Source organism: Kogia breviceps, chromosome 7 (genome assembly GCF_026419965.1).
Source record: "Kogia breviceps isolate mKogBre1 chromosome 7, mKogBre1 haplotype 1, whole genome shotgun sequence".
Lineage (NCBI taxonomy): Eukaryota > Metazoa > Chordata > Mammalia > Artiodactyla > Physeteridae > Kogia > Kogia breviceps.
This window is the reverse complement of record NC_081316.1, coordinates 22,057,555-22,070,405: the sequence shown is the minus strand read 5'-3', so window position 1 is coordinate 22,070,405 and position 12,851 is coordinate 22,057,555. Positions and strand designations below refer to the sequence as shown.

The window sequence follows — 12,851 nt, the reverse complement described above, 5'->3', positions numbered from 1 at the left end:
CACTTCTACTGGAACTCCGACTCCAACACCCACTACAAGTACAACAGAGACTCCAACTCCAACCACTATAGAGACTCCAACCCCAACAGCCACCACCACTTCAACTGGGACTCCAACTCCGACCCCCACTACAACTACAACAGAGACTCCATCTACAACCACTACGGAATCCCCAACCCCTACAGCCACCACCACTTCAACAGGGACTCCAAGTCCGACCCCCACCACAGCACCCACCACCACTTCAACCGGGACTCCAACTCCGACCCCCAGCACAGCTCACACCACCACTTCAAGTGGGACTCCAAATTTGACCCCAAGCACCACCTCAACAGAGACTCCAATTCCAACCAGTACAAAGACCCCAACCCCGACAGCCACCACCACTTCAACGGGGACTCCAACTCCGACCTCCACCACAACACCCACCACCACTTCAACTGGGACTCCAACTTTGACCCCCAGCACATCACCCACCACCACTTCAACGGGGACTCCAACTTTGACCCCCAGCACAGCACTCACCACCACTTCAACGGGGACTCCAACTTTGACCCCCAGCACAACACCCACCACCACTTCAACTGGGACTCCAACTTTGACCCCCAGCACCACCTCAGCAGAGACTCCAATTCCAACGACTACAGAGACCCGAACCCCAACAGCCACCACCATTTCAACAGGGACTCCAACTCCGTCCCCCACCACAACACAAACCACCACTTCAACGGGGACTCCAACTCCGACCCCCAGCACAGCACCCACCACCACTTCAACAAGGACTCCAATTACAACCACTACAGAGACCACAACCACAACACCCACCACCACTTCTACTGGGACTCCAACTCCAACCCCCACTACAAGTACAACAGAGACTCCAACTCCAACCACTATAGAGACCCCAACCCTGACAGCCACCACCACTTCAACGGGGACTCCAACTCCAACTCCCACCACAACACCCACCACCACTTCAACGGGGACTCCAACTTTGACCCCCAGCACCACGTCAACAGAGACTCCTGTTCCAACCACTACAGAGACCCGAACCCCAACAGCCACCACCACTTCAACGGGGACTCCAACTCCGACCCCCACCAGAACACAAACCACCACTTCAACGGGGATGCCAACCCTGACACCCAGAACAGCACCCACCACCACTTCAACAGGGACTCCAACTCCGACCCCCAGCACAGCACCCACCACCACTTCAACAGGGACTCTAACTTTGACCCCCAGCACCACCTCAACAGAGACTCCAATTACAACCACTACAGAGACCCCAACCACAACACCCACCACCACTTCTACTGGGATTCCAACTCCAACCCCCACTACAAGTACAACAGAGACTCCAACTCCAACCACTATAGAGACCCCAACCCCAACAGCCACCACCACTTCAACCGGGACTCCAACTCCGACCCCCATTACAACTACAACAGAGACTCCATCTACGACCACTACAGAAACCCCAACCCCTACAACCACCACCACTTCAACAGGGACTCCAACTCCGACCCCCACCACAGCACCCACCACCACTTCAATGGGGACTCCAACTCCGACCCCCAGCACAGCACCCACCACCACTTCAAGTGGGACTCCACCTTTGACCCCCAGCACCACCTCAACAGAGACTCCAGTTCCAACCACTACATTGACCCCAACCCCAACAGCCACCACCACTTCAACGGGGACTCCAACTCTGACCCCCAGCACAGCACCCACCACCCCTTCAGCTGGGACTCCAACTTTGACCCGCAGCACAGCACCCACCACCACTTCAATGGTGACTCCAACTTTGACCCCCAGCACCACCTCAACAGAGACTCCAGTTCCAACCACTACAGAGACCCCAACCCCAACAGCCACCACTACTTCAACAGGGACTCCAACTCCAACCCCCACCACAACACAAACCACCACTTCAACGGGGACTCCAACTCCGACTCCCAGCACAGCACCCACCACCACTTCAACGGGAACTCCAACTCCGACCCATAGCACAGCAACCACCACCACGTCAACTGGGACTCCAACTCTGACTCCTAGCACAGCAACCAGCACCACTTCAACGGGGACTCCAACACCGACCCCCAACACAGCAACCACCACCACTTCTACTGGGACTCCAACTCCGACCCCCACTACAACTACAACAGAGACTCCATCTACGACCACTACACAGACCCCAACCCCTACAGCCACCACCACTTCAACGGGGACTCCAACTCTGACCCCCAGAACAGCACCCACCACCACTTCAACAGGGACTCCAACTTTGACCCCCAGCACCACCTCAACAGAGACTCCAATTCCAACCACTACAGAGACCCCAACCCAAACAGCTACCACCACTTCAACAGGGACTCCAACTCTGACCCCCACCACAACACAAACCACCACTTCAACGGGGACTCCAACTCCGACTCCCAGCACAGCACCCACCACCATGTCAACGGGGACCCTAACTCTGACCCCCAGCACAGCACCCACCACCACTTCAACTGGGACTCCAACTTTGACCCCCAGAACCACCTCAACAGAGACTACAATTCCAACCACTACAGAGACCCCAACCACAACACCCACCACATATTCTACTGGGACTCCAACTCCAACTCCCACTACAACTACAACAGAGACTCCAACTACGACCACTACAGAGACTCCAACCCCTACATCCACCACCACTTCAGCAGGGACTCCAACTATGACCCCCAGCACAGCACCCACCACCACTTCTACGGGGACTTCAACTCCAACCCCCACCACCACAGAGACAATCCCCACCACTACCACAACCACAGAGACCCCAACATCAATAATCACCAGCACAGTGACCCCAACACCACCTCTGACCACCACCTCCACAGCGACTCCAACTCCAACCCTCACCATTAGCACCAGCTCCACAGAAACTCCAACACCTACACCCACCATAACAGAGACCCCAACTGCAGCCTCCACCACCACAGGAACCACCTCCCCGACTACTACCACAACCACAGAGACTCCAACCCCACTTCCGAACATTAGCACTACCAGCAGGACATCGAAATCTCTTCCTACGTCCTCCCTTCCAACCTCCCAGTCCACGTATCCTTCTTCCACGGAATCTACCATGCTTGTGACCACCATCCCAACAATTGTGGAGACATACAGCACACCACAGACCCCAGTGTGGACAGAACCAGCCATCACTACAACAGGAGGAACCACGTCCTCTCCACCTTCACCTGGCACCACCCCTCCAGGTACACAGAGACCATGGAACTTGCGTGGTTATCGGTGATGTGCTTACGGTTCCTTCTCACTCCAGGGGAGCTTTACAGCTCCTGGGACTTGAGACAGGTGACCCACACTCTACCCAGTGAGAGCGGTCCCCAAGAATGCTCCAGGAGGGCTCGCCTGCCTCTCCTGCCCCCAAGGTCCTGCTGCTGAGCGTTCAGGGAGCTGCTGATGCCACAGTACATCTCTCCTCGGGCACGGTTGCCTGTGGCCCACATCCCTCAGTCCATGGCTGTAAGATGGGCTACGTGGGCAAAGCCATCCTGAGGGGAGACCACCAAGGCATGTGTGGCCTCATGGGGAGTAGAGGCTGCCAGTCAGGTGCCCTGGGAGACCCTTCCTCTGTCCCCCTCTTCCAGCTGCACTTCCCCCCTGGGGCTTCGGAGGGCAGCTGGTCAGCCTCTCTTGATGGGCCAGTGTCCTGTGGCTCTGGTGCTGCCTGGGGCTGGTGCCTCACCCCCGTGGCCTCCCTGTTACGTACACCATAGTCAGTGGGCCCTGACACTCTGCCCAGCCCTGAGACTGAGAGCTGGGGAAGTGGATGTGAGGCCTCCCACGCCAGGTACCACGTACCTTGAGTGAGCCGCCCACATGCACTTGCCGCCAGGCTGCCTGTGCATGTACCATGGGTGGATGCCCTCAGCCCTCACCACACCCTCCATTCTTACAGGCTCACCAACCTCGGGTCCTACCTCCTCGAAGACCACTCCCACCCATGGAACCACAACTGGGCCTCCTTCATCCACCACAGGCCCCCCTTCCACGCCCACACCCACTCCCACGACCGTGTCAGCGACTTCCACGGGAACTTCCACACCAATAAGACACTCGTCGACCATGCCACCCATGCCACAGACCACCAGCACCTTGACCTCCAGTGTGACCACCCCCACGGTGACCCTATTAACCTCACCCAACATCACCACCACTAGCATCCTCTCAGTCTCCACCTCCTCCCAGATGATATGCTGCTATTTCAATGACACGTACTATGTCCCAGGTACCCAAGCTTTTCATTCTGACTCAGGAAATGCAGGCTGGCGGGACTTTGCTTTCCCAGTGCTTAGGGGTCAGTTGAAGGTCTAAAATGGGGGCTTGCTTGGGAAGCTGGATGCCAGCACGGGTGGATGTCTCCACGGCCAGCCCCATGTGCTGCCACCACAAATCAGGGGTAAGTGAGGGTGGTGTGGACTTCTCTCTCGTGGCCTCTGTGGGGGCCCGCCTGGGTACTCCGGTGGCCAGCCCTGTGTGGACAGGGTAAGGACTCAGTCTCTCCCCTTGTAGGAGAGCTGGTGTACAACACCACGCATGGAGACACCTGCTATTACGTGAACTGCTCTCTGCAGTGCACCCTCGAGATCTTCAATTGGTCCTGCCCATCCACACCCTCCCCAACCCCCAGCCCATCCACACCCACCCCTCGGCCATCCATGACATCCAGTGTGCCGCCCACCACCAAGCCCCCTGCGTGCCTGGACTTCGATCCTCCCAGACAGGTCTGTGTCTGTGGGTGGCTTTTGTCCCCTCGGGCACACACACCCACTGTCTGGGCATCCAAAGCCCCAGGCGCTACCTTTCTGCCGGTCATGCCCCTGCCTCTGTGCCCCACATCCCCGGTCGGGCCAAGGCTTTAGACAGCTTCCTGGGCTCAGGGTCCACTGTGGCCCTCCTGCCTTCTCTCCCCCGTGCCCCTGGCTGTAGTGAGGGGGCTGGCTGCCCTCCTGGGCGGGTTTGCCCTTCCCCTTCAGCCTCCTGGGCACGGCTCTCAGGTGCTCACCCGGGGCCTCACCTGCACGGCCCACCCCTCCTGTGTGAAGCTGGGTGCCAGGCTGGTGCCACCGACACTGTGCCCTCCCCACCTGTAGGAGAACGAGACCTGGTGGCTGTGTAACTGCACCATGGCCACCTGCAAGTACAACAACACCGTGGAACTCACGGAGGTGAAGTGCGACCCCCCACCCATGCCCACCTGCTCCAACGGCCTCATGCCTGTGCGTGTCGAGGACCCTGACAAGTGCTGCTGGTACTGGGAGTGTGACTGTAAGCCGACGCTGCAGAGACCCTCCCCACCTGCCCCCCACCGGCGGCGGGGGGGGGCTGCAGACCCCAGGGCGCCGTGATGGCTTTGATGGCTGAACACCTGCGGAGAGTGAGGCCCACGTTTGGAGCAATTTCTCACACCTCCTGCTTATTCCCCAGCTCAGGCCAGGGGTCCGGGGGGAGGGAGGGGCTTGCCTGGTGGAGCGTGGCCACCGCCGAGGGGCCTGGGGTGGGGGAGGGCAGAGCTGGAGCTGGAACCGAGGCCTGGCCTCTGCGGGCTGAGTGCGGAGAGCACTCTTGGGGCCCAGATGTCCCATGTGCCCCAGGAATCAGACTTCGGGGCTTCCCTCAGTTTCTGCTTGCCCTTCCCACCTGACCCTTGACCCTTGGTCCCTGTCCCAGCCCCCAGCCCATGGCTCGGCACTGGCTCACCCCAGCTCTCTCTGCAGGCTACTGCACTGGCTGGGGTGACTCGCACTACGTCACCTTCGATGGGCTCTACTACAGCTACCAGGGCAACTGCACGTACGTGCTGGTGGAGGAGATCACCCCCACCATGGACAGCTTCGGGGTCTACATCGACAACCAGCACTGTGACACCAGCAGCCAAGTGTCCTGCCCCCGCGCGCTCCTCGTGCGCCACGAGACCCAGGAGGTGCTGATCCAGGCTGAGCACATGATGCCCATGCGGGTGCAGGTACGTAGGCTGGCGAAGGGTGTCCACGGCGGGGTGCGCTGACGCGGGCTCCCTTAGCCGGTGGGAGGCTGGTCTTCCTCCCCCAGAGCCAGGCTTGGAGAGGGCAGGGCGGCGCTCAGTGGACACATTTCTGTGTCTGGCCCTCTGGAGGCGTTCAGGGACCTCTGGACCTCCCCCTCTCATGCCCATGCCACGCACCCTGGGCACAGGTCTCTGTGGCAGAAGCCCCCTCCCTGAGGACAGGGGTGAGTGGGGAGGGGCCCCGAACACACTCCATGGGCTTGTTGGTTCCCGTGGCCTGGGGAGTCCTACCGCCTGCACGGAGGCCCCCAGGGCTCCGGGGGACTCTGAGGACGGCGGCCCTGCCACCTTGCCCCCGAGACGAGTCAGGACAAGGATCTGGCCCAGCGCGATGGAAAGGAGGAGGGGAAGGGGGAGACGTGCAGAGATCCCCTCACTGAGCGCTCAGCCCGAGGACGGGGTGGGGGGGCGGGGTGACCCCAGGTGCTCTCCGGAGGCACAGCTCGCGCCGCCCTGCTGGCCTTCCCTGACCCCAGATGTCTCGGCCACAGGTGCAGGTCAACAGGCAGGCCGTGGCGCTGCCCTATAAGAAGTACGGGCTGCAGGTGTACCAGTCAGGCTTCAGCTATGTGGTGGACATCCCTGAGTTGGGTGCCCTCATCTCCTACGACAGCCTTTCCTTCTCCATCCGGCTGCCCTACCGCCGCTTCGGCAACAACACGAAGGGCCGGTGTGGTGAGCCTCTTGCCCCCTGTGCCCTGCCCCAGGGAGGGTGTCCGGGCTGCGGCTGGCTGTGGGCGCCTGCCCCCCGCGGCTGTGGTTCTCAGCGCTGTGCAGGCCCCCACCGCCTTATCTGGGTTTGGCTCCTGTGAGAAGCCGATAGGAGCCTAGTCTAGTCTGTGCCCTTGGCCCCGGCCAGCCGGCCCCCAGGGACCTGGGCTGGGAGGGGGGCGTCCTGGGGGCCCGCCCAGCCAGCTGGACGGCCGGGCCTGGCTCAGGGACACGTGGCCTTCCTGCCGACACAGGCACGTGCACCAACAACACCTTGGACGACTGTATGCTGCCCAGTGGGGAGGTCGTCGCCAACTGCGAGGTCGCGGCTGACCACTGGGTGCTGAACGAGCCCTCGGAGCCGCGCTGTCCCCACAGGGGCTCCACCTCCGAGCGCCCGGCCACCCGGCCGTCGGTGGGCAGCAGCCCAGCCGCTGGGACGGGCTCTCCGTCTCCACTCTGCGAGCTCATCAAGGACAGGTGATCCTGCCCTGGGCCCAGCTGTACCCGTCCTGGCCTGCAGAGAAGAGGCCACAGGGGCTGACCCTGGGGCTGGGAAGGCAGAATGAGGTCACAGTAGGGCCCAGGCCTCGGGCTCCTGATTTCCACGGGGCTGAGTGGCCCGTAAGCTGCCCCTGTGCCCTTTGTGGCCCCCCATCTCTCCTGCCTCCTGGGCTGGTGCAGGGGCAGCTGAGCTCGAATGCTGGGTAGACTAGTTGACCCGGGACAGAGTCCGCATCCTGGACTGATGTTGGGGAGGGCTACTGGGGCTTAGACAGAGAGGGGGCGCTCCCACAGCTGGCATCCCTGGAGCGAGCAGCTCGTCCCCAGAGGTGGGTGAGTCGGGGCTGGGAGGCCCCCTGCTGGCGTGGCTGGTGGGGGGACCTTGGCACCCCATGGCTGTTTAGACACGAAGCTTCCATCTCTGGGCCCCAGGGCTGGTCCCCCTATCCCACGGCCAGCCCCGCCGCTCTGCTCCCACCCTCGGATGAGCCGGGCCCCGGGGGGCAGCCCAGGTGGAGGTGCTGGGCAGCGGGTAGTGGGAGAGAGGCGGGGGAACCGGCCAGACCGTGACCTGCAGCCCTCCACCCGCAGCTTGTTCGCCAGGTGCCACACCGTGGTGCCCCCGAAGCACTACTACGAAGCCTGCATATCCGACAGCTTCACCATGCCCAACTCAAGCCTGGAGTGTGCCAGCCTGCAGACCTACGCAGCCCTCTGTGCCCAGGAGGGCATCTGCGTTGACTGGCGGAGCCACACCAGCGGGGTCTGCTGTAAGTGCCTGCCTGCCCCGTCCCGGGCTCTGCCGGGCACTGTGCCGGAAGCCGGACTGGGTTGGGGGACAGGCCACCAGAAGAGCAGCCTTGCTCGGCACCCGCTGGGCTGGGCCCCCTCCTCCCGGCTCGGGACAGCATGGGGGGCTGAGGCCACGCTCAGCCCGTGCGGGCGTGTGGGGTCCCGTTTGGGAGGGGTTGGGCAATATGTCACTTGGGGCTTAGGGTGGGGGACACAGGCTTCCCCCCTCTGACTCTGGGCCCTCGGTTCCTGCCCCCTCCCCACAGCGGTGATGTGTCCGGCACACCGAGAGTACCGGGCCTGTGGGCCCGTGGAAGAGCCCACCTGCAAGTCCAGGTCCGTCACCGTGGATGCGTCGGGGCGGCGGGCTGGCCGTGCTCGTGGGCAGTGTGTTGGGACTGGTCGTCCGGTCTGTCCCCCCGCCGCCTCACGATGCTCTCCCCTCCAGCCTCCCCCGAGCAAACAGTCCACGCCTGGTGGAAGGCTGCTTCTGTCCCGAGGGCACCACCAACTACGCGCCCGGCTTTGACGTCTGTGTGGACCTGTGCGGTAGGCTGCCTTCCAGAGGCCGCTCCTACGTGCTGGGGCTGTGCTCACGGGGCTGCGCTCACGGGGCCTGTCTCCTTCCTTCCTAGGCTGCGTGGGGCCCGACAACGTGCCCAGAGAGGTAGGCTGACACCTGTGGTGCTGGGACTGGACACTCGCACAAGCCCTGCATTTCGGGAGGCGGGATATGGGTTGGGATGAGAACCTGGGACCCTGGGAGGCTCTGCAACGAGTGGTGAGTGACTGAAGTCCTGGAAGGCTGAGCTAGCAGGGGGATCCGCCCACTAGCCGTCGGACGCTCTGTCTACACCTGCGGCGGCGTCTGCAGTGTTGAGCGTGTCTCCTTCGCGTGGTTGGTTCTTTAGCTCCACGCTGTGTGAGCCCCACAGAGACACGTGGTGCATCTGCCACGCGCCAGGCCTGTGTGTGCACACGCTGGTGAGCGGGTCTCGGGTGTGATGTGAGTGTCCTGGCCCAGAACCTGCCCTGTGCGCTCAGAGCGGGGAGGGCGCGGGCTTTCCTGCAGGCCGCCCGGTGCAGTGCTGCCTTGGGCTGACCGGCGCCCGCTCTCCCCCTGTCGCCCCCTCCTCCCTGCAGTTTGGGGAGCACTTCGAGTTCGACTGCAAGGACTGCGTCTGCCTGGAGGGGGGCAGCGGCATTATCTGCAGGCCCAAGACATGCCACCCGGGGCCCCTCACGGAGTGCAAGGAGGACGGCACCTACGCCGTCACAGAGGTTGACCCCGCCAACGCCTGCTGCAACATCACCTCCTGCAGTAAGGCGCCCGCGGGCCAGGGAGTGGGCCTGGCCCTGCTGCCGCGCGGTTTCTGGAGGCGGGGGGCCTCAGGGTGTGTCTGCAGGAGAGTGGGCATCGGTGGGGCCATGGGGGTCCAGGCCACGGGTCCCTCTGCTACAGGACCCAGCCCCGCGCGGGGTGGCGTTGGGGCTCGGCCAGCTAGGGGCCGTGCTCACTGGCGCGTCTCCCCCGTCTTCAGAGTGCGACACCAGCCTGTGCAGGGGGAAGCCCCCGCTGTGCCCGCTGGGCTTTGAGGTGAAAAGTGAGATGGTCCCCGGGAGCTGCTGCCCCTTCTACTCGTGTGGTAGGTGGGCCGGGGTGGGGAGGAAGGAGGTGTAGGCCAAGCGGCCAGGCCGGCGCTGGGCGGCGGTGTGATGGGGGAATGCGGAGGTGCGGGGCTGGGGCTGAAGTGGCCCCTGCCTGGGGGCTCGAGTTCTGCTTGGTGGCCGCGCCCAGCCCAGTCCACTGGCTCTGCATCCACGTGGGCTCAGGCAGGACAGTCTGACCTTCATTCCTGTTCTTCCTCCCAAGTGCCCAAGGGCGTGTGTGTTCTTGGGAACGCTGAGTACCAGGTGAGCCCTGACGGGCTGCAGGGAGCGGGGCGGGGTGCACAGGGGGCTTCGGGGCGCGGGGTTTGGCAGGCTCTTGGCTGGCCCGGTGAGGGGGGACGGGGCCCTGGAGGAGGGGAGGTGCCTTGGCGGCCCCGCCTCACCCGCCCTCCCTGTGCCCAAAGCCCGGTTCTCCAGTCTTCTCCAAGTGCCAGGACTGCGTGTGCACCGAACGCAGGGACAACGCCACGCAGCTCAACAGCATCTCCTGCACCCACGTGCCTTGCAACACCTCCTGCGGCCTCGTAAGCAGCCCCTGCCCAGACAAGCGCGGCCCACCCACCGCCACCGCCATCCCCGCACAGCCCTTCCTCTTTTGATGCCAGCCCGCCCCGGTGTTCTGCAGGGCTTTGAGCTGGTGGACGCCCCCGGCGAGTGTTGCAAGAAGTGCCAGCAGACCCAGTGCGTCATCAGCATCGGCCAGCCCGGCAGCCCGAGCCTGGTCCTGAAGGTGCGCATGCCTGTCCCTCCCCGCCTGGGGCACGGCGGCGGCTGCGTCTCGCGCCGGGGCCGCAAGGCTGTTCACGTCCTGTCTCGTATCAGGACACCTGTCATGGGAATTTGGCCCCCTGTCCCTCCCCGACGCCCCGGGTAATCCAGGATGGTCTCACCTTGAGATCTTTAACTCAGCTCCTTCTGAAAGACACCCTTTCCAGATCAGGTCACCCCTGCGGGATGCGGGGGTTAGGATGTGGACCCGTCTGTGGACTGCAGGCCAGTAGTCCCCGGGCCCCTTCTGGGTGCTGCCGGCCTGGTGGCCCCGGGCCTGTGGGCTGCACTTGGCAGGGTGTTTGGGGAGCTGCCAGGTGTCTCCAGGTGGCTTTCTGGGTGGGACTCCTGCCAGGCCTCCCACAGACCCTCCTCTGCCCCACAGCCCGGGGACATGAAGAGCGACCCCCTGAACAACTGTACCTTCTTCAGCTGCATGAAGATACATGACCAGTTCATCTCATCCATCTCCAACATCACCTGCCCTGACTTTGACCCCAGCACCTGCCTCCCGGTGAGCGGGCCCATCACTGCTGGCAGTGGGGGTCCCCGATGTTCCTGAGTGGCTGGGCCCCCAGGCTGGAGGGTCTGCTGTGGGCCCTTATGCAGGAACGGCCACTTCCACCCCCGTGGCAGGAGAGGGGCTGTCACTGTTGGGGGAGGCCTGCGAGTCCCAGCTGTTTCTCCTTCCTGCCAGGGCTCCACCACACTCATGCCCAATGGCTGCTGCAGGAAATGTGAGTTCGGGCGGGCGGCTCCTGGGGCACGGGGCGCGGCGGCCTGGCGGTGGGCTCCACCCGGGCCCCTTGAAGTGGGGAGAGCGCAAGGGGATGGTGCCCCGGGAATCCCGTCCCCTCTCAGCTGGACGCTGAGTTCGAGGGCATCACCTGGGGTGCCCAGGAAGCCTGAATCCCTTCCTGAGGAGAAGCAGGACCAAGCTGAGCTTGCCTGAGGGTGGCCAAGGTGGGGTGCTTGGGGAGGGGAGAGGAAGAAGCAGTGAGGGGGGAGTGGGAGGGCCCTGGACGGTGGAGACCCCCTGAGCCTCTGCCCCTCTTCCCAGGCCTCCCTCGCAATAAGTACAGGGTCCTCTGCTCTACCGTCCCTGTCGTCAGGGAAATTTCACACAATGGCTGCACCAAGCTGGTCAGCATGAACGATTGCTTCGGGTCCTGCGGGACCTCCGCCATGTGAGTCCCAGGCCGCAAGTGGCCCTGGTGGCAGCAGAGGGGCGGGGTGGGGGAGGCTGTGTCCACGCCAGCAGGCAGTGGCCCCTCACCCCGGCTGCTCTCCAGGTACTTGGCCGAGGCCCAGTCCCTGGACCACAAGTGCTCTTGCTGCAAGGAACAGCGCACCAGCCAGCGGGAGGTGATGCTGCAGTGCCCAGGCGGGGCCTTGCTCCGTCACACCTACACCCACATCGACAGCTGTCTGTGCCAGGACACCGTGTGCGAGCAGCCCCCCCAGCGCAGGGCCCGGCGCTCTGGCCCCAGGGACCTGGGCCTGGGGCGGGGGTGAGCGGGGAGCGCTCGGCCTCCCGTGCCCCGCCTCCACCGTCCGTACACCCCCTCCCATTGACCCTCTGCGCTTCCTTGCCTCCTAAACTGACCTCTCTGTGTATATTTATTTTCCAAGCCTTTGTTTGATTCTTTGCTTTCCAAAATAAACTCAGGCAGAGACACTGTGTTGCTGTGCTTCAGTAGAGGCTGGACGTCTGGGTGGGCCACTGTGCACAGCTGAGGTCTGGCTCATTCCTGGGGAGCGAGTGGGGTCCGGCCACCAGGCTCTGCACACAGGATTGTGGGGGGGGGCACAGTGCACAGGTGGCTGGCCTGGCTTTGGCAAACCCTGGAAGGCACTGTCCTGCCCTGTCCTGCCCTTGGCATGCATGAAGCCCTGGCTGGGCCACCAAGATGCAGGTGACCCCCCCCCCCCCCGCAGGAAGCCCTCTGAGCCCGAATTTGTGAAAAAGGACTCAGTCCCTTTCGCAGCCATTACGCCGCATGTGCACCTGTTTGTGTGCATGTGAGTGTGTGTTTGCATATGTGACCTGTGTGTGAATGTGCACACATTTGCATGTGTGTGTGAAATGCGCCTCCCCCTGGGGAAAATAGAGAAGGTCCTGGTCCACAGATGGGGGCAGCGTGCCGACGCCTGCTGCAAAAAATGACAAAAAGTGACCTTATGGGTCCTTCCGGGCTTCTGTAAAGCAGCTGGCAGGGCCATCAGACCCTTCAGACAGACTCGCAGGGCCTCCGGCTGGCTCTGGGTACCGGGCTGGGAAGCGGCC

At 63.1% G+C, this 12,851-nt stretch overlaps 1 protein-coding gene across 1 annotated transcript in view; it reads left to right on the top strand.

The window, feature by feature from the left end:
• Positions 1 to 12,239, top strand: part of MUC2 (mucin 2, oligomeric mucus/gel-forming) — a 30,665-nt gene extending 18,426 nt beyond the window's left edge. The window contains 19 exon segments of the mRNA XM_067037869.1: positions 4,019 to 4,300; positions 4,585 to 4,796; positions 5,166 to 5,340; positions 5,790 to 6,037; positions 6,610 to 6,793; positions 7,084 to 7,309; positions 7,925 to 8,103; positions 8,392 to 8,461; positions 8,574 to 8,674; positions 8,761 to 8,792; positions 9,269 to 9,446; positions 9,667 to 9,771; positions 9,999 to 10,039; positions 10,201 to 10,320; positions 10,422 to 10,526; positions 10,950 to 11,078; positions 11,262 to 11,301; positions 11,625 to 11,751; positions 11,857 to 12,239. Of these exon segments, the coding sequence (XP_066893970.1) occupies positions 4,019 to 4,300; positions 4,585 to 4,796; positions 5,166 to 5,340; positions 5,790 to 6,037; positions 6,610 to 6,793; positions 7,084 to 7,309; positions 7,925 to 8,103; positions 8,392 to 8,461; positions 8,574 to 8,674; positions 8,761 to 8,792; positions 9,269 to 9,446; positions 9,667 to 9,771; positions 9,999 to 10,039; positions 10,201 to 10,320; positions 10,422 to 10,526; positions 10,950 to 11,078; positions 11,262 to 11,301; positions 11,625 to 11,751; positions 11,857 to 12,079 (2,777 nt within the window). The 3' untranslated portion in view covers positions 12,080 to 12,239.
• Positions 12,240 to 12,851: the final 612 nt, after the last annotated feature.